Source organism: Melanaphis sacchari, unplaced genomic scaffold (genome assembly GCF_002803265.2).
Source record: "Melanaphis sacchari strain LSU unplaced genomic scaffold, SCAv2.0 Contig81_pilon_pilon, whole genome shotgun sequence".
In the NCBI taxonomy this organism is placed as follows: domain Eukaryota; kingdom Metazoa; phylum Arthropoda; class Insecta; order Hemiptera; family Aphididae; genus Melanaphis; species Melanaphis sacchari.
Window position 1 is genome coordinate 221,243 of NW_020271579.1, and position 22,967 is coordinate 244,209.

General features: G+C 28.4%; 1 protein-coding gene across 2 annotated transcripts in view; it reads left to right on the forward strand.

Annotated features, from left to right (window-relative positions):
- Positions 1-20,303, forward strand: part of LOC112602095 (bestrophin-4) — a 49,118-nt gene extending 28,815 nt beyond the window's left edge. The window contains exons 8-11 of one of the 2 annotated variants that reach the window (XM_025350023.1): positions 1,218-1,466; positions 6,732-7,029; positions 10,099-10,265; positions 18,302-20,303. In XM_025350023.1, coding sequence (XP_025205808.1) covers positions 1,218-1,466; positions 6,732-7,029; positions 10,099-10,265; positions 18,302-18,721 — 1,134 coding nt within the window. In that variant the 3' untranslated portion in view covers positions 18,722-20,303. The remainder of the gene's footprint in view (positions 1-1,217; positions 1,467-6,731; positions 7,030-10,098; positions 10,266-18,301) is intronic. The other variant, XM_025350022.1, reaches the window with a different exon arrangement.
- Positions 20,304-22,967: the final 2,664 nt, after the last annotated feature.

Sequence of the window (22,967 nt, forward strand, 5' to 3'; positions counted from 1 at the left end):
ACATGACTAATAATGCATAGTTATCGCACGTACAAGTTAACCACAGACGTGTATTATTTACTATAAAAGTACGTGGTAGGTGTATGCGCACACCGTATATACGCGAGAATTGTGACGTATTTAACATCGTATATATAATTATCAAAACTTCTTTTCGTCCGAGGAATAAGTGTAATATACATTGGTTTTAGTTGGGACTACTTATGTACACTGTAAAGTATTTTGTACTGTAATATTGCAAAAGATAACTATTATAATGATTAATAACAATACGTCAATGATCAATACATTATTATAATTATTGTTCATTTATTTACGTCTAAGTAGACAATTTTTAACATAATTGTACATTTTTTAAGTATTAATAATAAACAAGTTTAGTTAATGTAACGTATTAACCGTTTTGTTTATAATTTAAACTGTTTAAAGATAATTTTTCATTAATTATAATAATATTAAAATTATGATAAAATTTACAAAGACTGTAGAATTGAATCAACGACAGATATTATTTAGCAACATTAAATTCCGTGTGAATTTTTTCCATCCCTTCTGTCTTACACTGTAAGGAACGCACCAAGGGAGTATTTGAGTAGGTCGAGGGGGGCGTTGATACATGATTGCGGAAAGTTCTTATCGAGATGACCTTCTTAAAAACACAATTGCGGACGGTTATAGTTAAACAATGGACTCTCAAAAATGACAAATGTTGTCAAATTTATAAATAGTACTTTGAAAGAATTAGATAGGTAAGTTTAGGACACCACTCATCTTGCAGATTATTGAGTCGATCAAGAGTAAATATTGAACATAGTATCACAATGTAGCATAGTATCTCATAAATAATAGTATAAGAAAGTAAGTATTAGTTCACCACGTCATGTTTGGAAAACATTTTTGTTATGTTAAGTAACGTATACAATAATATATTGGATGAGTACTCTGGTTAACCTGTGATTTTTAGTGATTCCTTTACTTTCATATATTTTATATGTTGTAGTTCTTGGAATTGATTTTGCCCGATAGCTATAACAATAGAATGCATATATTTATGGTCAAATCACAAAAAATATAAGGACTATCTCAATCGGTTCGACTTAGCAGGGTGCCAAATATTATAATACGATTGTAGAAAAAGACTCGGGGTCGTATAGTATAAGTACATACAAATCACAATAACGATATTATATTATTTATTACTATTTGTTTGTGTACAGGCGGCTTATATGATCGTAGACGAAATGCACGAAGAACACCCGGAACTACTGAAAGACCAGTACTGGGACGAGGTAGTGCCCAAAGATCTGCCGTACACAGTGGCATCAGAGCACTACAGGCGCGAAGAGCCCAAGGGGTCGGCTGAGTGCTATAAGGTCAAGGAGTCAGATTCGTTGTATGCGAATATGGCACCGATGCATCACATGCACAGGAAGACTGCAGTGCCCGAGGACGTGTACGCAGACTACGTGAGTACAATATAATATGGTATAATAATAACAATAATAATTTATATATTATAATATTATTGTTTATATTTTTCAATTTGTAATTTGTTGTTTTTATTATTATTATTGTCGTTTATATATAAACATTGGTTAAGAGTCGACATCGCTAGGGTTTACTCCCCCAACCATCATGCCTCACACCAATCAATCACCTTTAACCTTAATCGACTTCCCCTTCTATCTGACGTCGAACCAATGTTTCTTTTTTAAGTCTCCGGCAGCTACAACTGCTTTATAGCTACAGATGACTCGGCCGATGTCCTGTCCGATCACGATAATTGTACCTATATGCGAATCACGTACCACACCGAATCGTCGCGTGTTAATATCATCATTATTATTTTGCAAAAGTATTCGAAACAACGCACAATGTCGTTTCCTCATTCCTGCACAACGAATTAGTTTTATATTTTCAACATAACAGTAAAACTTCCTATTCTTGTGCACACACGATAACCGAAAATATATCAGAAATACACTCTTTAATCGATTTATCACTCGATCATTTATGACCAACATTCAAGACTTATAGCACTTACAATTAATGAAATACGTAGGAACTATCATTGATTATAAATACTAGGATCTAATGTATTTAAAAAAAAGAACATCAAATTATGCAATATAATGCAATATAATACATAGTAGTGTAATTCGTATCTACTGAAAACGTGTAATTAAAACTCAAAACACTTAGTTATTAGAATAAAAATATAAAAAAAAAATATGATTTACTAAGTTTCGAATGATCTTGAGTGTTTAGTTGGTTGGGATGCTATTCCATTAAAATCGTCTGACTAATTGAGAATGAACGTATTTTAATACTAACTGATGTAATAAATTATAATAAAGAGACATAGGCATTTCAAGTAGATAACTATTGAAATAATATATTGCTGTATTAATCCATACGTCATACTCTTGTATCGGTTACAATAGTTTTTAGAATAAGGAAACAAATAAGAGGCATTCGATAAGTATTTAAATACTTTAAAAAATATATATCTAAATAATATTAAAAGTACTTGAAATAATTTTATTTGAATAGTATTATTATTTATTAATATATATTCAAAATATTCTTTATAGGCTGAATTGCAATATTGCTATTGCTACAATAGTCTCGAATCCTCAATATACGAATGAGTCGATAAAGGACAGATCATATCGTATAATCTATTTGTTTTGTGAAAGAGATAGCCACTATTGTATATCTGTTTGGTAGACCAAAACATATTTTCAAAACCTGCCCATATTCTGAATAATAACAATCCCTGTGTGTGTAGAAGTAATATAATTATGTACTTACATCCTACACACTCCTGTTAGGTATATCGGCTGCTCGCAGTGTAGAGATTAATGAACCCGGACGGGTAAGTAAAATATACTAAATTATAAATTATAATTTATTGTGCCCACCGTGTTTATATTTTGGTTTTGATTTTTTTTCTGTATACACGTGTTTGGTATATGTGCGCGTACCTATATTCGATCGAAGGTCAAGCAATCGTGTAGGAATGCATATCGCGGAGTCTCAGGCGCACTATAGGCCACAGGTGGCGGTAGTATAATTGTAGTCCATACATATATATGTAATAAGTAGTAGTTATAATAATAATAATAACAATAATACGTATTATTGTTGTACTGCGATCGACTAGGTCGGTCCGGTTACTATTATTTGTGTTTGCTGTGTATGTATAGGTACCCTTTATATTACCGTCTAGCTATCTGGTTGACCACGTCTGCAATTTAAAATATCGTATAACTGTCGAAAATCCAGTTATTTATTCTTTATTCCACTGTTTATTTCTTCAAAATTAAATGTCATGGATACGAATTAGTTGTCACTTTTTGTTTTATTTTTTATTTTTATTATTATTAGTTTGACGTCGATGTGAGTTGAATTCACAAATCGACGCGTTTTCTAATGATGATTGAGCCTAATGCGCATGCGTAATCATAGTAAAATCGTTTTAAAATCCTCTACTCCTCCAATGAAATAATATATTAACCAATTATTATAATTATAATAAATAATAATATATGTACAATTGTACAGTACACATGTAACATGTACTAAGATAAAATAGATGGGTGGCTTTTGAGAAAGCAGAACATACTCGTATGTTGTATCTGAGGATACTTTCGTTTATGTTTTCAAAATGTTTATGAATATAATCAAGTGTATGACGTATTATAACGTTGCGATAGTTTGAGACGCTTATCTCATATATTTTATCTACGTGATTAATTTATAATGGAAAACAATTCATTTAAATACTATACAATAAAAAATATTTTTATCATCATTCATTATACGTTATAAGTTTATATTATAAGATTTTCTATACTTACAAAACCATTACAATGTAAGATTATGCTAAATAAACGATGTATGGTATCATATATATTATAATATCATGAAACTATGAAGCCATAAAGGCATGGGTGGACTGGGAGATATCGGCCCATACACATTTCATTCCAACTTTTTATCTACTGACAGAAATTTTTTTTCTTTGAATAAATCTACTTTTTTGATCAGTGCGTCAAATATTGAAATATGTAATATACTCGTTCGTGAACCTTTTATAGAACCTCTGAAATATATTAAATATGACTAAATACATCGGTATGATCTCAACTTGGACAAAATATCGTTAGTCGGCGAAGGTATGTTTTTATTATTACTGTATTATGTTTAATTATAACGTAAACCTGTCTGCGTTCTTCGGCAGACAATACTAACAGCAGACAGTGTGACATAGCTCACACGCACAGAACCAAGTCGAGAACATACCAATGTATTTAACTATGATACTAAAAATAACCTTATTGAGATTATAACAGTGATCAAACCATATGCTCAAGATTTTAGTTTTTGATTTGAATTGGTGGAAAAAACGTTAAGCTAGATTTACTAGCAAAATATAATTTATATTAACAGTTAAATTTTTTCTATATATTATTAATAGTTAATAAATACAATAGTAAATAATAATTACTAATATCTTTGCATAAACAAATTGTTAACTGTGACCACATAGTTAACGGTACTTCTGTAAATTCCCGGTAATACCATAAGTAAAATATGAGGATTCTTTTTGTTATTGTGGATAATTACATACTCATCTTGATTTATGTATTTTATAGAATAAAATTATTTCAAAATTCTATACTACAGATTATAGTTATTGATGATTAAATACAGTTTATATTAAATTTAAAACAGAAAAAATATACCTATAATCAATATAATACTTATATTATTCAACTGCTGAGGAAACCTTTTTTTTATTAGTTTTAAGATCCTGAGAAGAGCGAGGAAACTAAAGAAAAAAATTGAATTTAAAAAAATGTTTTGTTGATCATTTATTGTTACTGTACCTAAGTAACACCAGAAACAACAACATATTATTCATTATTTATAATATGTAGTGTTATGTTTTATTTTACATAAACCAAGACAAACAGTTTTGTATAATTGCCATGGAAAAAATCTTACAATTTTATTCCTTTATGATAAATTACCAGCTTTAACATCTTATTTTTTTGTTACTTGAATGCCACACACAATGGTCAATACTCTAGGTCTAGGGTAACAGAATACGTTTTTAGCAAAAAACTTTACTCAATGTTATAAATATGAATGACTAACTGATAAAATAATCAATTAGCGATTAGACATTAGTGATAACAAAAATTTCATGAGGGAACACAAAAAAAATGAACGTATTCATAAATAATAATTATTATTGTCTTCATAGAGTTGCAGGAAAATTATTTTAAAATAGAATTCGTCATCCAATCAAGTAATTTTAATTATTTTACCATTTAACAAAACAATATTGTTTTTCTACTAGAAATGTTTAGTAACAGACTAAATTTTTTATTCGCCAATTACCATATAGATACCGTATTACCATACGTACATTTTAGGCGGTGGCTACCAATGTGGACTTCGATATTAAAGTTTTCAGACGTCTTGATTTTTAAAATTTGTTGCAGTGCCCTATACATTTTTATTGAGGTTTTGACACGTCTTAGAGATATTTGTTATTTTAAATTGGTATTGCATCATTTTACCTTTCTGCGATGTTTTCCGTTTTTGCATCTATTTATTCTATCAAAATATTTATTTATTTATTATTATTCTTTATACTTATTATTTTTAATTGAACAGAGAATTCCTCATCCCTAGTTGCAAAAATAAGCATAATTTAAGTATACTTTTTTATTTTTAAATCTGATTTCCACACTGACCAACTGGTGCATATTTTTAATAGAAATTTTATTTATCACATTACCTACTTTTAATATTTATCACGGATTGATTAAAACATAAATATTGGATGTATTTATAATTCATTATTAATATACATTTTACAAAATGTATGGCTTGGTCATGACCTTACCTATATTAGCACATAGTCGTGGATTAAAACTATTTGATATTAAAAATAAATGTATTATAATAATACCATTAAATATTCATAAGCCTATATTATACTGAACCGGCCAGCGTCCTACAGGTTACAGCACACCACTACTCTTGGACTCTGTAGTCTGTATATAGAGTGATTAAATTATCACAGAATCCTCTATATTCCTTAACCTAACCTAGATTACACACTAGATCTCAGGAGTAAATCGCTTTTTTATTGCTAGGTTGACTTATATTAAAGAATTAGGATTAAAGTAAGGCAATTTCTCTATGATAAATAAATTAACCTCGTGTAGAAAAATTAATAGACGTGCTATCCACCCTTCGGAATTGTTAAATTTTAGTTGATTTTTCTGTAAATATCATCAAGCAGAGTGTATACTTATATTGTGTTCGGAATGTAACTAGATTATAACTTTGGTAAAACTTAAAGTTTATGAGGTTCGCTATTAATGATAGTTATGATTCATACAAAATACATGTATACTTAATATTTAAAATCATATTTAAAAAAAGTCGTTTGGTTTTGTCAGTAAGATTTAATAAACGATAAAAATTTTAATTTTTAATTAAAGACTACATTAATCGTTTGCAGCGTTTATGCATAGGTATATCTACATTCTACAGTTATACGTAACAATATGTCAACTTATATAGTAACCATCATTCATATCAAAAAAGTTTATAAATAATATTTTTTTTAATAGAAAGATGGTTTATAATTTTATTCATCATTTTTTAACAAAATATTAATTTGTGCGAATGGTTTATTTTTCTAGGAAAGCGTTGACACACCAATGGCCGAACGCCGTAAAAATTGGTTCCAAAGGCAAATACATCGGGTAGGATCGATTAGATCGTCATCGACAACTTATTCGTCTGGTGGTCTATTCAATCGAACCAGGCACAATTCGGTGTACTCGAGCCCGGAAAACGGCTTACCTGTGACAGCAGGCATAAACGGCCACGGTCACATCAACGGTATTAATGGAAGCACACCACATTTGCAAAAAATAACGCTGTACGACCGACTATGGGGTAGAAAATCTATGAAAAGTCGACGAGGTAGTACCCAAGGTATTTATGTTTCTTTTAACTTTAAAGAATACATTTTTTTAACAAATTAACTTCTTTGAATACAATTTATTTTTAATTATTTAAGTTATATCAAGATGTAGCTCAAAAACATTATATTTAGCATTTTATTATAATACGCACACAAATTACATTTAGATGGCAGTTGTATATGTACTATATACTATTATATATATACATTAATTGAAAAAATTGGAATTCTTCACTAATATTAGTTTTAAAAATAACAGTCATGTATATTAGTTTGTAGAATGAGTGTAATCAGCTGTTAAATTAATATGTAATTTTTTTCTATTACCCTACTAACAGAGGTAGTTATTTTAAAACTACTCGTTGATTATACAAATTACTTGGTATTACCTATTTCACTAAATATATGTATAATATACGTTAACGTGAAAAAATCGGAAAAACACTGATTAAGTGTTTAATATTTCACGTATTTTTAAACATCATCAACGAATAATGATTCGTTCTGAAGGTCGTCATGTTAATAACTTGTTTGTTTGTATTTGTTTTTTATTGAGCAGAAATTGACGAAATGCGCGTACAGTTTTAACAATTTAAATAGTTATTATTCGAGTGCGTCATCGTTGTATCCCATTAGCTAAGAAATCCATATCAATGTGCGCATAGAGATATTAACTAGGTATAAAAACTTTCTTGTAGTGTACTATAGTGTATACCAATCGCAAAATCTTATGTTACGAGTTTCGGAACAAAAATTACGCGGAATCATTGTCGTAATCACTATAAATCTACAGAACTGCAGGTTTTCACTTTTTTTTTGCACTACACGCGAATATTATAATATTGTGTCAGCCATTATAATATATTAGATAGATACATAACGTATAGGCGTATAATAATATATTTTGGGCATGTTCTTAAATAGCAGAACAGGAATTTTTCAAAATTTAAATATAAATCCAAAGCTGCAATCAGTAATTTCACTAAATAATACACATACGTTTTATTTGGTTTCTATATGCAACCCACTCATCTATATACTTATAAAAATATTTATTCGACGTGATTTATTAAAAGTTAAATCTTTTTTCTACACACATATTGGTAATAATATAAAAAATAATGGTTTTTGTTTTTGCTAATCAAAATAATGATTTTTTACGAATATCCATTTGTGTAGGTTTAAACTAGTGACCGACATACTGTGTAATCTGTATCTTGTACAAGTATACAGGAAAAATATCTATTATCTAAGTTTTGAATAGTTTCTAATCACGTAGACTTAAAAGCAATTTTTTCGATTATCAATTAATAATTGTTAACATATAGTGTTACAAATTTCAAGTTAAATCCATTTCAATGTTTCTTACAATTATTTATTTTACAAAAAGAAAGTCATCGGATACCTAAAAGTTTTGATAAGTTAACATTTTTGATTTAGTTTTATAATGACTTAATAACAGAGTACAAATTTTTGCTTCATTTAACAAGAATATTATTAACAATTTGTCTGGCTCGTTAAGCTCTGTGTAGATTATATAGAGTAAGTGCTACTTGTATTCGCGTATAAGCATTTCGCGTGATATGTAATTATACTAATTCCCGATTTAATTTCGCACTAAGTCAAATTTACGATAATGTAATTGAAACGGTAATTATTTCATACGAATTAATATGTACGTTAAATCGGACATCACGCAAATATTCGAGTAAATATTGTAGAGACTAAACAAATTTAACTTAGTAGGTAATTAATGGTATGAAAACTGGAGCTATCATTTTTCCACGTATTTTAATTGTACTGTACGTTTTAACGTAGGTGCTCAATACCCGCTATTTTTTATAATATAAATCGTGAATTTATAAGTTACAAATATTCAAACATCACGCGTAGAACACTGAATGGGTCAACTTCTAAAATATGAGTCCTATATACATTTATAATTATAAATTATAATAAATATGCAAATTTTTAATTATTATTGCGTAAAATACAATAAATTGAGTTCTTAAAAAAAATTGTATCTTATTATTTTTACATTTAAAAATTGTGTGTATTGTTCTTATTATAATTAAAAAACAAAATAATTATGTGATTATAATTAACAAAATAATTAATTCAACTCAGGTTAAATTTTATTCACTTATATAATACAGAATATTCAGTACATTATATGATAGTCATAAATGTGAAGTCGATATAGAAATAAGATAAATAATATTAAATTTTGTTATAATAAATTCCAATTACCTTTTAAATAAATATTATGTAATTATTAACTACTTTAGTTTATAGTCTCACTCCATATTTGCATATCCAATACGTTCATGCAACAATGCAATATTGCTGTGCAACTTTCAATTATATAATATGATGGTCAAGTCCATACTTGAATCTCTTTTATGACAAAAGTCCGTCACGATTATCATGATTTAAATGGCTATATTGAATAATATCCATTTTAAAATTTTACAAATATTTTGTAATAAAGTAGTATTGTTTTTTTTGTTTTATACATATTACATATAATTATATATTTAATACTTTTTTTTCGTAGATATCGACCTTTTATTGAAAATTAAATATTAGCCCTAATATCACACATCGATGAACTGGGCGTAAACAATAGTTTTTGAGTCTATTAATCTATTAACATTTAGCATAACAATTTTCGTACACATATTAATTTTTAAGTCGATTCTACATTTTATCAATTTTTATGATGATTTAATTTCGTGTTGTCTCCTATATTATGTACGACTTTTTGTATTACCTATTTCGTAATTATTTGTGTATATATGATAGTTTGACACGTAACGATTATATACATACATTCATAACACTTAAACTTATATGTTGTAATCTAAAAAATAAAATGAGAATAGAATATAAAAGGGGTATTTTGATGCGCGAAGGACTCTTCGGAATCGCAGTAGTTATAACACCGCTGCTATTCCCGTTATGTGTCTGCCGTTCCACATTTTAAATCAGTTAGTCGTGTATACATAAGTATGTACCTATACACTACACAGTATATATGTAATCCTAAGGACAATAAATATCGTACGTTTTACTTTTAGGTTCGAACAAGATTAATGGGCAAATGAATGCCAGAGGAAGGCCTAGAATTCCGACGCCGGATGTGCAAAAGGACAGTGCTGTCGATAAGGACAACAAACAGAGTATATCCGTCAATGGTTCTACTCAGCCAGGAACGTATTCGTCAGATTTGCCCACAGTCGTACAGGTACAATATACGATTAGTTTTTATAAGTATAGTTTTAAAAAAAATATAAGGTATATTTAAAAAGGAGCTGTTATCAATCGTTCATTATTATATTCGCTAGTAGATTCGATAAAACTGCAACGTATACATACAAGTCGGTTATTTAAAAATCCATATATTCTGAAGTCTGAAATATCTAATTTTTAAAGTAGTCCAGTGTAATAAGTGTCTAATAATTAATAACTTATAGAAATGTAATAATATAGGTATACTTTCTACTATTGGGAAAAACAAGCAAAAAATTACATAAAAACGTGAATTTTTAAACAAATTCAAAATTATTATTAAAATAGTTGTTTTTTTAACCATACTTCTAAAATGTGGACAATCTTTCATCAGAAATTTTTTTCATAATTTATTTTGGTTATTACTGATTTAACAAAATCCATTATTGTGATATATTCAAAAACAGCAAAATGATACCCACTTGTTTACTTTTTTTTTTGAATAAATGTCAATAAGAATTTATTTACTGGGTAAAGTTCTTGAAAATTAAATACGATATCCCACATAAATCGTTTTTATATGTATGTAAAAATATTAAAAATACTTAGCCACAATTTTTTTTCTTATGCATTATATGATATTATTTGTTTATATTATAAATCTATTTTTACTGTTTTATTGTATTAACAAAAATATATTATTAAATTTTGATTTATAAAATTTAATATGATATATTATGAATATAAATTATTATAATAGTTAAATACTAATAATAAAATAAATTTTTTATTATCATTTTTTTTTTTTTTTTTTTGGAAAAAAAGTGCATCAATAAAAACTAACTTTAAAATAAATAACTTAAATACCTTTATTAAAAAAAAAAATAAAACTTATGAAATAAACTTAGTGATATAGGCTGACGGACAATTTCCGCTTGCTCAGAATCGTTTTTCGTGTACAATCAAATTATAATTAATTTCAAATTTAACACATCCATAATAACACCCATTTTTCTACCTTTTTTTAAACGAATTTCTGCACTGCATGTTATTTCAGGGTCGGATTAAAGAGGGTCAGAGAAGGTACCGGCTCTAGGGCGCAAGACTTTCAAATATACGTATATTTCTGTACGTAAATAATAATTAATATTTTGCTAAACACCTGCCATGGCACATTATTTACCATTGAATTCGTATTTCTCAAAATTAGTAATGTACCATAATACATGATAATAAGTATCATATAAATTTTGTTCCATGGTTTTGATATTTTTTTTATTCTCTTGAATATGTTCGTTAAACAAAATTTTAAAACATTTTCATTACACTATGTATCAAAACTATCATAAATTTTCAACATTTTTTGCAAATTTATATAAATTATAATTAAATTTTGGATTGAAACCAACTTATTGTGTGGAAAATGTGTTTTCTAGTAAGTAAAAAGGTCTCAAATTATTATGCTATTAGTGTAGCATTTCTTAAACTATGTTCCGCGGAACTCTGGGGTTGAATCACAGACTATTAAAATGATCGAAATCGGGTTGAATCGCTGGACCTTGAAGATCGAATTGTTTTATTATGTCCAAGTTTTTATAATATTTATAATCGTTTTCAAAATATTTAAGCATTTAAGAGAAGCGCAATTTATTAATACGAGGCTATAATCGTAGAAAATAACTAGGTAATCATAGTAGCAGTTAACAGCATAATATAACTATAATTATATTCATGATATAATTAAGTACGTAGTACTAAAATTTTAATCAATCATTCAATACGTAATTATTAAAATCTGAACAATAAAAAATTTTGCAAAATGTTGAAGCAAAAATTAAATACCAATTTAGTACTGAAGGTTACCTAGACAAATATAAGTGTATACCTATATTTTATTCCTAATATATATATATGCAATAAAACTATTATTTCTTTGAATTGTTTTGGCCTATATAAATAATATAGGGACAAGGTACCTATATTACATATCTCGAAAGTTGAGATGATGTTATAAGTGTTTTGTATTATCACTGTTTAATCGATATCTGAAAAATTAAATCTATAAAGATTATTTCATGCATCTATTTTTGTTTTGTACATATTTTATATTATGATCTTTGTAAGAAGAGTTTAAACGTGTGTATCGACTTGGACAACACGAACACATTGCATTTAATTAGTTAAAGCAATAGGTAATGCAATATTTATTAATACCTACTTGTTTATTTTAATTTTGAAATTCATATTTATTGAAAACATCATATTTGAATACAAGAATTGGCAATTGGCACGTTTATTGTGTGATTATTCTCAAGTATTGCATTTATGTAAAAATTAGAATATTATAATCGTGTTGTACAAATAAATTATTCAAAGAATAGTTGAATAATATTTGAATAATTTTTACTAGACAATAAATTCATTGATTCTAATGAGCCACTAGGGTGGGTGTTTTAAAATTCTAAGTGATATAATAAATCATCACATAATAACCTAATCATTTGCAAAACAGTGTTCTGAGTGGTATAACGTTTACATACAAATTATCACCATTTATTTGTTCTAATGATACAATAAAAAAATTTTAGATACATATTATGAAATTCTAATTTTTTTTACTACACACTGTATAGTAATATGTAATTCATCATATAATGAAAAACAATCGAGTAAAGGATATAGTGTTTGTGAATTTTTGATATTTAGTTTAACGTATATTTTTGTGGAAGATTATTATGAATCGTATCTTGTGCGAAAAAAAGTTCTGAATGGAGAGCGGAACAAATAACGCTTGTTCAGATTATTTTTATATTTTTCGACTATTATCCATAATTTATTATATGCGTTGTAATCCATAATAACTATATAGGAAAAATTCTAAAATTCACTCCTTATAATCTATTTCTTTCAAGAATGCAATTATTCAAAATCTGACTTTTAGAATTGTATGATATCTATTCAAAGATTATATTTTCAAACGTTTGAGATTTTTTGTAGATACTTCTTAAGAAATTATATACAAACTTCTGTTTTTAAATGATAAGAATCTCTTTTCTATTATAAATAATTTAGCGGATATTTTTCTGAAAATAAAAATTATAGGACTATATTTGTACATTTACATATTTTTATTTTATTCATTTTGAGAACTTGTTAAACGAATTATATGATTACGTGAATGTTACGATAAAGTAAGTCACAGAATTTAGTAATTGTTTACAAATAATTCCTTTTTGATTTTTAAACATTATTTTGGTAATTTCAACAACCCACCCATGTTATGTAACTTTATTTAAATTACCTGGTTAAGTAGAATATTGAAGGTTTTTTAAATAACTCTAGAAATTCTTAAAACTTATAATAAATTAACAATAAAATTCAATGAAATAATGACTAAACATATTCAAATACTTAATGTTTCATGGTAGATTCTTTTTATTCCTATGCCGTCAAGGTTTACAAACAGTATGTTGTGAAAATATTTCAAATTTAATTTGAATTATATAACTGTACTTAGAGTTAAAGTGTTCATGAAATTCCAGTATTAATAAATACATCATACAAGTTAAGTTACATGATTTTTTTTAATACTATAATATTATTATATTTTATGTACAATATTATCATCTCATAGTATATGATTGATTATAATTTATAATTAATACTATTTACATGTTTAAAGTTAACTTTTTTCAAAATTTATCGAATATTTTTTCATATTCAACAACTTATTTTTAATAGTTATTTTAAAAACATGTATAGTTTTGAGTGGAAATTTTTATTAAAACATTTAAAGAAATCGTACTAAGAAATTCGAAAATGACCTAATCTTATACTGTCGTACTGTTGTTTAGACTCAATGTCTATTCATATGAAAGTGTTACACAAAATGATTCCAGTATTCATCGTTTCAAAAAAATATAATAATAAAGGAATAAAAACTACATCGTTGCGACCAGATGTTGTACACAGTCTTTGCTCCGTTCAGAATTTCAAATATTCCAAAAATGTTTAATAGTGAGATGTGACCCTCCCACCCTTTTCTCGCATACTATATTTCTTTCTCTCTTTATAGTATGTTTATATATATATATATATATCTTTCTCTCTTTATTCTCTACACGTATTTTATTATTTGTATTTAATATACAATAATGACCCTATGAAATAACTTGGGGTGAGTCTACAATCGGCTATACTGATGTAACTAATGTTTCTTTGTCTGCTCATTTCCTACCTATACGTTTTAAGACGTACATAATTAAATATTCAAACACTGAATTAAAATGAATATAATTCAATATTTATAAGTTCTAAAACATATACACCTATAAATTTCCAATTTCAGATCTTTAAGTAGTGAGAAATTATTTTTTTATCTTTTGTATAATATTTGTACAACCAAAAATTAGTTAACTAAACAGAGTGATCCATTTAACCTAAGACACTAGTTAAATTAATATATTTATCTTTACATAATTTTAAGTCTTTATAAACAACATTTTAGGGAAAAAAATATATGTTTACCAGTTGATTCTCATATTATTTTTAAATTTTTTACCTTTTTAAATATTCAGGATTTGGTGGATTATTTTTAATCCTTCAAAGGAGCAAATTTGGACTTGACTGCAAGTTAAAATAGCCTGCAGTAGTATTAGTATATGTAGGTCGACAAAGAATTTATTACAGTATTTAAATACCTATACATTATAATATAAAATTCATAAAATATGATACTCATTGTAAATATTTAAACTTAGTAATATCGTCTTTAACCGTAGATTCAGAAACCGATTTTGCAGTCTTTGCACGCAGCAGTCACCGAAGGGTGTGTTACTGTCAAAATATTACGGTTAAAACGAATTTACTAAACACATATTTGTCGTTACTATACCCCAACGATTTTAAACAGTAAATTTTCGCGTGATTCGTTTGTTTTTTCAATTCCCTGCCGCCGTTTTCGTACAACATATAATAATATTGTGGTCTTGAGTTTTGGCATACCTATTTATAAGTCGTATTTCAGGTTATCTGCAGCCGTATTATATCGGTCGAACACGACATCTTTAAAATTGTGTAGGTACTTACCGGCAACTAAATACTGGTTATCGACTATCGTAATATCGGAACAGTTTATGTACAACATGTTGAACAAAATAAACAATGGTTTGAGCTATTTTGAAAAATAAAAATATTTGATAGAAATAATTATAACACGTCCTATAAAATAATTGCATATACGTACACCTAAATTTATATTTCGTATTAACTTTAAGTAACAATACCCATCTACCAATTTGATATCTCTATAATCTATTAAGAACAGAGAAAATAAAAATGTTTATTTTGTATTAATTCAAGTATCTATAGAGTATATTATCAAATCAGTTTTATATTACTCTACCCGAAAATCCTCTACATCATTTAAAGTGTAATTGATCGCGCGATCGCCTTAACAAGTAACTAAACAATAAAAAGAATAAAACACACTACCTAATAAAAAATAAAACTATTCAAGTTATGGTCACTAGATGCTTTCTTTATTTAAATCGTCAAATCGTGTAATCTTTTATGATTATTGCTATTATTATTGTATACATATTGTATATAGAATTTTATTATTATATGTATAAAAATGAAGATAAACTAGAAAACATATTATTACAGTTGTAATTTTCTAAAATTATTGTATTCATTGTTTCAAAAAAAATAAATAATAGATAATAGAAAAAAAATAGTATTGATGAGGGGACAAATGTCAAACACTCTGAACAAACTGTTGTCTTAAATAAATCGTTAAAAATCATATGATAATATGTGTAGATTAGCATTTAGAAAAACCGGCATGATCGATGTAGGATATCGCTACCTTAACTGCTGTAAGTTATCACAGCCGCATACGCCGCAGTGACCTATGTTAGAATAAACGTAAATCATTCACGTTCACGATCAATGTCAAAAAAGAACACGTTCGCTTTGATTTTTTTTTTTCATATCAACACGTTTATTTTATTATTTTATTTTAATTTTTTCTATTTATCATATTATGTGAACGCTTTAATCGGGTCGTTTGTCTATAGTTTGTCGGTCGTTTTTTATTTTTTATTATTATTTCTTTTACCCCGCGTTTGTCACGGAACAACGAATTTATCATTTTTAAAGTCATTATTCGAGATGATCATAAATAATTAAATTAATCACGGTTTGTTTGATAATAGAAACACGAAAACATATATAATATAGTGTGGTCGGGTCCGGTTTCGCCCAACATGCGCTTTCGTCTGAATCATATAAAACTGATTTCGTTTTTGCTCAAACCAGATAAATAATATATCTTTTCGTTTTTTCTCAGAACACATTTCATTATTTTTTGTTTCATATCCGTTATTATCAATAACCATTTTTTAAGTTCTTATTTCAATAGCAAATGAAAATATTTTAATATTTATTATTCGGTTATATATGTATTCCATTCGGGAACATTATTGTGAATCGTATAGTAACGTATTGTAATAACTAATAAATAAAATCAAAAATTTATTTCTCAAATCCTTAGAAAATACTTGGCTAACGACTAACGAGTTTAAACATGTTTTTTTTTCAAAATTTATATTTTTGATAGTCGTGTTTAACTATGTTTTTTTCTTTGTTTATGAGTAATTTTAATAGTTGTGCCGGAAACAAGTTTCAATTATATTTAAAAAGATGTCAGTGCACTATTTGTATTATCTCTCTCTTTCTCTCAATAGATACAATTAGTGTTCATTACCAATCTTTTGTTGTTAGTCTTAATATAATAAGAGTGAATTTTTTATATTATCTAACTTAAAGTGTGTAAGAATATTATCTAAGGTAGGTATATCATACGATTTTATCGACGTTTAAATTAAAAAAAAAAAAATTATGCCTACGTAAAAATTACAATTTACTTTAAACTATTCTTGTTGTTATATATTTTTTACATTGTTTGTTCTTATTATATAATATATTATACCCTCCTAAGTATAAAATTAGGTAGGTACCCCGAATTTGCACTATTCACACTGTAATTATAATGAATATGTTTAAAAATGTTCATGAAATAAAAATTTTAATTAACAACTTTAGTTGTTTGTTTCACGAAACATTCGGGCTTTTAGTTTAAACCAGTAGTTCTTAACCTTTTTTAGTTCAGCGTCCCCTTTATCGTAATAACTAATTGTTAACGCCCCCCCCCCCCTTGTGCAAAATCAAATTTTCTTCTTATAAATAAATATATATATATTTATATTTATTTATTTATTCATCAGTATATTATAATATTATTAATTAAAGTTCAATTAATAAACGTAAAATGTGATTAGATAACATATCGTATGCCGTTGCATAGCGTACGCAATTGTCGCAATTACAACTATTCTGATTTCACGTTCAATTATTTGTAATGTTGTTATATAATAATAACAAATTATATTATTTTTCATTTCCGAGTTTGGAAAAACTCCAGAGAGACCGAAATGCCCCCAAGGGGGCGGCAGTACCGCCCCCGTTAAGAACCACTGGTTTAAACGATTGCATTACGATTATAATTGCAAGTCAATCTGGGGCTTACTAATCCGTTTCAAATAAGTTTATCAAGTTAGTAAATCTATTTTAGTCGTGTCAAATGTTTAAATACGACGCAACAACACAAATACACGCATCGTACAATAATGGTTGAAATTATTAACGGTAAAGCTTAAACTTTCACAGACTAAAACTGAATTTTTTTCTCGCGCTGTACGAAATAGAACTTGAACCTCAATCGAACTGTTATTGAAATTTCAAACTCTTAAAAATGTTACCATAATAGTGATATAGTTACTTATGTAGACGATGGCTTCTAGAATTTTTTTACACTTTTAAATCAAATGTTTAAAAAAAAAAAAAAAAAAAAACCAATTTAACTCTTTTAAATCGACCTTTTAATTCACACGATAACGACGCACAAACAATTATAACGAGTGTATGTCGTCAACATTTACGTACGTAGATACATCATTGACCAAATGTAATTGATTTTTTTGGTCGCAGGTGGTGCTGTCGCCAATCCAAGAAATGGACCCCAACCTGTCGGGCACGTTGCACAGCCAGCGCCAAGCGGCCGGCGGCGTGGGCGTCTGCCAGGGGGTGCTGAATCCGGCGTTCACCGGCACCGCCGTGTACACCACCATGTCGGTCAGCCCGATCGCCATGTCCACGGTGTCCATGAGCCGGCCGCTCCTGTCGTCGCTGGGCATCACCGCGGCCCCGTCGCCCGCGGGCGGCGCGACCACGCCACCCGTGCAGCCGTTGCTCATCACCGACGTCACCGCGGCCACGGTGGCCGCTGCGCACCACTCGGACAAGGACGACAGCGCGTGCGGCGGAAGTTCCAGCGGCAGCGTGTCCAGCACGGACGACCGGAAGACGCCGGCGGCCAACAGGCGCAAGAGGGGCGAGGTGTACGTGTAGGCCTGCAGTTCCGTTCTCGCGATTGCTCCCGTTAATAATATTATTATAACCGTGTTATATTAATAATTCATGATATCGTAATATGCACAATTATTGTAGATTTTATTTTTTTGTTACGTGCGCGGGGTTGACGGTATTTTGTTGTTGTTGTTGTTGTTTCCGAAACCGCGACGACTACGCGCACGTATAGATTGCTAATCGTTTGGTGAGTGGGTGCTGGGGGATGGACTATGGAGGTGTAAGAGATATATAATAATCTAACGAAATGACTTGCCTTAATCGCGTACGCACGGGACGTATCTAATATCCGTTGTCGCTTGTCTTAAACTCTCTTACAAATCCCTCGCGGATTATATTTTGCAGCATTTTCCAACGCTGACAGGACGGGTAAACGTCTTGTCTTGTATGTGTGTAGCGTTCGAGAACAATTCTCTCCGAAAAGGGTGGTGCCAAACTTTTATTTCCGAAATAAACAGAGCAAAATAAAATTTAGCTTAAATTGGCCATTTCTCCCCCTCTGTACGTCGTGTACAAGTTCGGATTATAACGTAGGTTTACTTGATATTACCATATCCATTAGGTATTGTAAAGCGGGCGCACTTTGTCTCTATAGGTACACCGGTGTGTGTGTGTGTTTTACGGTCACGGCGAAGGGCTGTTGGGTTTGCCGTGTGTCTACAGGTAATAATATTATGTTTTGGCCAGGTTTTTTGATATGGTTTTGAATTTTATTCCCGATTAATATAATATATAATATTTATAAATAATTAATTTGCAATGCGTCATAGGGTTAAAATGTTTTCGACAAAATCTATATTATCTGTAATACATATCGCCAACAGTAATCATTTTTTTCATTGCCCATTCGGATAAAGTACTACGTGTATTTCACGTACGGTTATATGTTATATTATGTTTTTGGTGTGCGCCATTTTCGAACGAGAAGACTGTTGACAACGTGTACATCGCGTGGTACGTATATACATATCATATACATACCGTCAGCCCCAAACTGCTACAGTATTTTCCTATACATACATTTATTTATACAATATGGTACGACACAATGTCATGATACCGCGTGCATACCGGAACTCGTATTATAAACTATGTGGGATAGTGTATTTATGTATATTATCATATTTTATTGACTTGTGCGAACGCATTGTACACTTACGTGTGCAACAAACACAGCAATACGACCATAATAAATTAATTAACGGTATATAAGTGTATTACGTATACATAATTTATTGTAAGTAGCGAGTGGCTAAACGAGATGACGCGGTATTATATATTTTTTAGCAATGAAAATATTATATATTATAATAATATGTGATGTCTAAGAGTCAAATTATCACGGATTTTGCTCAATTTGAACAATAATTATTATTGTATTATATTTTGTAGAGGTATATTATATTTTTATGTTTTACCCATATATTATATTATAAATCGCCATTGTATATAATATGTATTAAATGAGGCATAATGTATGTATTAATGCTAAAATGACTAACCCAACTCACATTTTATTATTACTATAAATAAAATAACACGTTTCTATACCGTACGTAATGTGTATACTATTCACAATAGTATGCATAAATATTTGTAAATACTATTATTATAAGCATATATTATGTTATTATTATTATTATTATTATTATATATTTACCATTGTTTTAGAAACATTATAATCTTAATAATAAATAGTATTAGCTAGACGTTAAAATTATTAGATTTTTACAATATACCTACCTATATATAATATGTAGGTATGTTATAATTTGTATGAACAAAATGTGATAACTAATCAAAACACCAAAATATGCCGTCCATTGTATGTCTATCATTATGATATTATGTCTGTGTAATATAATATACGATATTGTATAACCTATAGTTGTGTCAAGTACCTATGTATTTTACTCTATCATAATATGTGATATGAAAAAAATTTTTAATTACATTCTTTATGAGATCTGCCAGTGATAGTGTTAAGACAAAATAATATTTCAAAACCTAAGACGGGGATAAATACAAGACGTATATGGTGTTAGGACTATGTAGGTATGTAATTGCTGCAGATGTATATACTAAACGAATGCAGGAAAATTGAGCGGTATAATAAAATATATGACGTAAAATTATTAGCGATCAACCTTGAAATATTCGTCTAAAATATGAAAATATGAATTTTATGTCGGCGCACAATTTTATATTAATAGTTCGGCGGTATTTAAATTATAATATTATAATATGAGACCTGTGGACAGTTTGAAAACGGTTTTTAATTTTATTTATTTTTTTCTGCACACTTTTTTGTCGTATTAAATTTTAATACGACGTTTATGTATACGTGTATATTATGACTTATGAGCTTGTATTTTTTCATTATGTTTTTATACTCTGCTACGTTTTAAGCGAAAAATAATTGCACATAATTATATATTATTATGACGTGTGTGGTGTATTATTAAAATTTTAAAACACGACTCATTTCACTTTTTAATGAATAGTACGTACATTTTTTCAAGGTTAATGTGCAGTTTTACAAACAATAAAACCCGTTCAATTACAAGCTTCTCGGCGAATTTTTTAAATCATTTAACATTATTTAGGTATTGTTGTGAAAACCTTAGAAAATGAAAGGGGAATAAGACCTATTTGTTGATAATACTTGTTAATGCCGATAAATATCCATGTTTTAAAATTTCAGTGGTATATAATATATTGATACACCTTGTAACTGTATGCTGTAGGCTGCAGCAATAAGTATTTCAGTTGATACGATTACGCACGTTCTATATCAAACTACTCCCGCGGACTTGGCTGAAAAATGTAAACACCGAAAACCATAACATAAGTATAGGTAATCTTGTTAAAGATGTTTAAGTAAAATAATATTTAAATGTCTTTTTATGTATTTATAAACGTAAAAACTAAATAAAACCGCAAACATGCCCACATATTTTAAAGGTCTACTACTCGTATATGTTCAAAATACGTACGCTTCGTAGTTTAGAGTTTGAATATACAGCCCAAGTAAGATATATAAAGACACTTTTGTATAAATAATTGTCGCTAAAATGTATTAATATTTACTAAAGCGTATTGTAGAGTTTTTAAATGATTAATGACTTATTTTATGTAAAATTAAAATCAATATATTATCGTAAATACTATTAATATACGCGGAGTGCTGCGTTTTTTATTTTACCATGTTTTATGTCGTCACCATTCGTTTTATACTGCGGCAATGTTAAAATATTTGCTTATATTTTAATGGGTACTGATATTTTATTTATTTATTTATTATTATTATTATTATTTTTTTTTTTTTTGATGGTTTTTACTATTATTATATAATCGTAAACTCAGTATACGTACTTTGCGGTGTGAACATGAATATCATACATCTATTTAGGTACTATTGTACTCTCGGTTTTCATAGATTATTAATTATTCACATTTATATTGTCAAACTATTAAACAACGCCGTCAAACATTGACGATAAAAAAAATTACAGTGTATGTATATACTACCTAGTTAAATAACGAGTCTAACGTCAAAAATATTGCGTATTTTATCGAAGACGTGATATTTCTTTTATTTTTTTTTTTTAATATATCATAATAATATATAGACGGTATAGGTAATTGCGTAATTAACGTACATTTTTCATTTTTACTCCGTTGCAGATAAACACAACCGATCAACTCGATCAAGTATTATTGAACTCGCGTTTTTGAATAGTAGGTACCTATTACAATTTCGAATACTATATCCTTTCGTGTTTGTAAAAGTCTTGAACCACACACGTCCGTATACTGTTGACAGGAGAGACGTGTTTCTTCTTTTCTTCTAAAACATTATATAAGTTTACTCGAATTGAAAATCACCGTTTTTTGAACAACATTATAGTGTCGGTTAGCATAGTGCAAACTTTGAACGTTTTATCAATAATTTTGATGTAGAATTTATTTTAATAAGATATTGTGTGCGTTTTCATCGAAATCAAAGCGATTTAACATAATATTATATTAATTTGATAAACGTATTCTTTCATATAGCTATCTTGCAGGAGTCACAGCAAGGGCGCGGTATATTATCAATACCTATATATTTAATATTTATGTTTATACAAATAATAAGTCGACAAGCCATATTTTTCCTAAATACTCGCGTATTGTGTACGTGGAACCTAAATCTTGTTTCATGTGTCTAATAGTTTTAGTATAT